The 2,291-nt window shown below is 38.9% G+C and overlaps 1 protein-coding gene across 1 annotated transcript; it reads right to left on the bottom strand.

The window, feature by feature from the left end:
* Nucleotides 1-1,146: 1,146 nt before the first annotated feature.
* Nucleotides 1,147-2,287, bottom strand: LOC107104977 (gastrula zinc finger protein XlCGF8.2DB-like; the record flags this gene model as incomplete). Its single annotated transcript, XM_015405094.1, has 1 exon — nucleotides 1,147-2,287. A coding segment is annotated over one exon (1,020 nt), but the record flags the coding sequence as incomplete, so codon positions are not given.
* Between the last annotated feature and the right edge of the window lie 4 nt (nucleotides 2,288-2,291).

The raw sequence follows: 2,291 nt of genomic DNA, 5'->3' as shown, positions 1-2,291 counted from the left end.
TGTTTAATTCTATCCTTGATCTCCCACAGTCATCATTTTGACAGCTCTATTAGTTGCATTGTAAAATCTTCCCGCGGTTGATTGACGTTTAGTACCGTTGCCTAGCAAACAACATTCTAGCTAGAACTCTTTGGCTAATACGAAAAAATTGGTTTCAGGAGAAATCTAACAGCGAAACAGGCTTTAAAAATCCTTCAAAATATTGATGATAGTGATTCGGGCAGAGGGGGACAGAACGATAAGTACTGGGGAGGAAGTGGCTCAGATTCTGATAGCGAGTCTGAGGATGATCAATCATCCCCCGGGAAAAAGCAGACGTTTCAGACGATAGTAAAACTTTTGTTCAAGCACTGCCCACACCTCAGTCGGTCCATTCAGCGGCCCAAAAGCCAAACCAGAGGCCGTAGTCTACTATAACCACTCAGGTCGGGGTAGATGTGTTGGATCAGATGATTAGAAAGGATTTTGTAAAAGTTCCGATGCTGTGGCTGTAATTTATAATCTCCTGAAAATATCAGCTATAAATGCATTGGATTTGTTCAGGAGCTGTTTGTCACTTTTTTACTCAGAGATATTATCCTTGAACTGGTAAAACAGTTGTGTGCAAACTGCAGGTTTCCAGCCCCTCCCCCGCAGTAGAGCAGCGTTTGCGAGGCACAGAAAACAGCGCCAGGAGCTTCAGCGCTGCACAAAAAACGGTCATATTACATTTGTCATAAATGTGAAAAGGTGGTCTGCAGGAAATCTTTGGGGGGAATCAATCAATTTATGTACATAAAATTGTAGTTTCAAACTTTGAACCTGTGTGCCGTAGTTAAACAGTCTTACTCTACGGATTTATTTTTAATATTAATTTAGAACACAAATAATACCAGCATACAATATAGCCATTAAAAAATATATATTAGATCTGTTTAAGGTTTACATATCCACAATGGGTTTATATCACAACTAGAACCATTTTAGTTGATGACATCATCACTACTCATGCATTTCATTGGGAAAAATGTCACCCGTCAAATTGATGGCCAGTCGGAGTTCTAGTAAGATTAGAATTCTGGGAGTCCTAGTGTTAAAACATCTACTGAATAAGAAAAAAAAAACTATTGTAATGAGGTGAAGGAGTTTCTAGGTGCAAATTTTTATCACGGGTAAAACATGGAAAAAGTCTCTCCTGTTCATTTCTGTAGCGTCAACTGATGTGATTTCTTATGTAAACCAATAAATATCTTTCTTTTTAAGATCTGTTTCATGGATGGCAATCATTTCACACATGAGTTGACATGTGGTAACTCAAACTACCATGTTGACTATAACTTTTACCACAAAGAGGACAGGAGAACGGCTTCTCACCTGTGTGAATTCTGATGTGTTTGTCAAGAGAGCCTTTTTCAGTAAAGCTTTTTCCACAGGACACACATTTGAAAGGTGTCTCACCTGTGTGAATTATCATGTGAGAAGTCAAGCTACTTTTTCTAATAAAACCTTTGCCACAAACGGTACAGGAGAACGGCTTCTCACCTGTGTGAATTCTGGTGTGGTTACAAAGAACAAATCTATGAGAAAAGCCTTTTCCACAGAAGTCACATTTATACAGCTTTGCACTTGCGTGAATTCTCATGTGTTTATTAAGAGTGCCTTTTTCGGTAAAGCTTTTTCCACAGGACGCACATTTGAATGGCGTCTCACCTGTGTGAATTCTCATGTGGGATGTCAAGCTATTTTTTCTTATAAAACTTTTGCCACAAAGGGTACAGGAGAACGGCTTCTCACCTGTGTGAATTCTGATGTGTTTATGAAGAGCACCTTTTTCGGTAAAGCCTTTTCCACAGTACTCACATTTGAAAGGGGTCTCACCCGTGTGAGTTCTCATGTGAGATGTCAAGCTATTTTTTCTAATAAAACTTTTTCCACAAATACTACAGGAGAACGGCTTCTCACCTGTATGAATTCTGGTGTGTTTATACAGATCAGATGTCTGAGAAAAGCCTTTTCCACAAAAGACACATTTGAACGGCTTCTCACCTGTGTGAGTTGTGGTGTGTTTATTAAGATCAGAAGACCGAAAAAAGCTTTTTCCACAGGTCTCACATTTGAAAGGCTTCTCACCTGTGTGAGTTTTGGCATGTCTATAAAGATTTGATTTATGAGTGAAGCTTTTTCCACAGGACAGACATTTGTAAATCTTCTGACATGTGTTAGTTCTCATGTGAACCATTAAATTTTCATTTTTTAGAAACCTTTCTCCGCATCTTGAACATGAGAAAGGTTTCTCTCCTGTATCTTCAGTC

This window comes from Cyprinodon variegatus, unplaced genomic scaffold (genome assembly GCF_000732505.1).
Source record: "Cyprinodon variegatus isolate N-32 unplaced genomic scaffold, C_variegatus-1.0 Scaffold1985, whole genome shotgun sequence".
NCBI lineage: Eukaryota > Metazoa > Chordata > Actinopteri > Cyprinodontiformes > Cyprinodontidae > Cyprinodon > Cyprinodon variegatus.
Note: the sequence above shows the minus strand (reverse complement) of the source record. Positions and strands in the feature narration are given on the sequence as shown.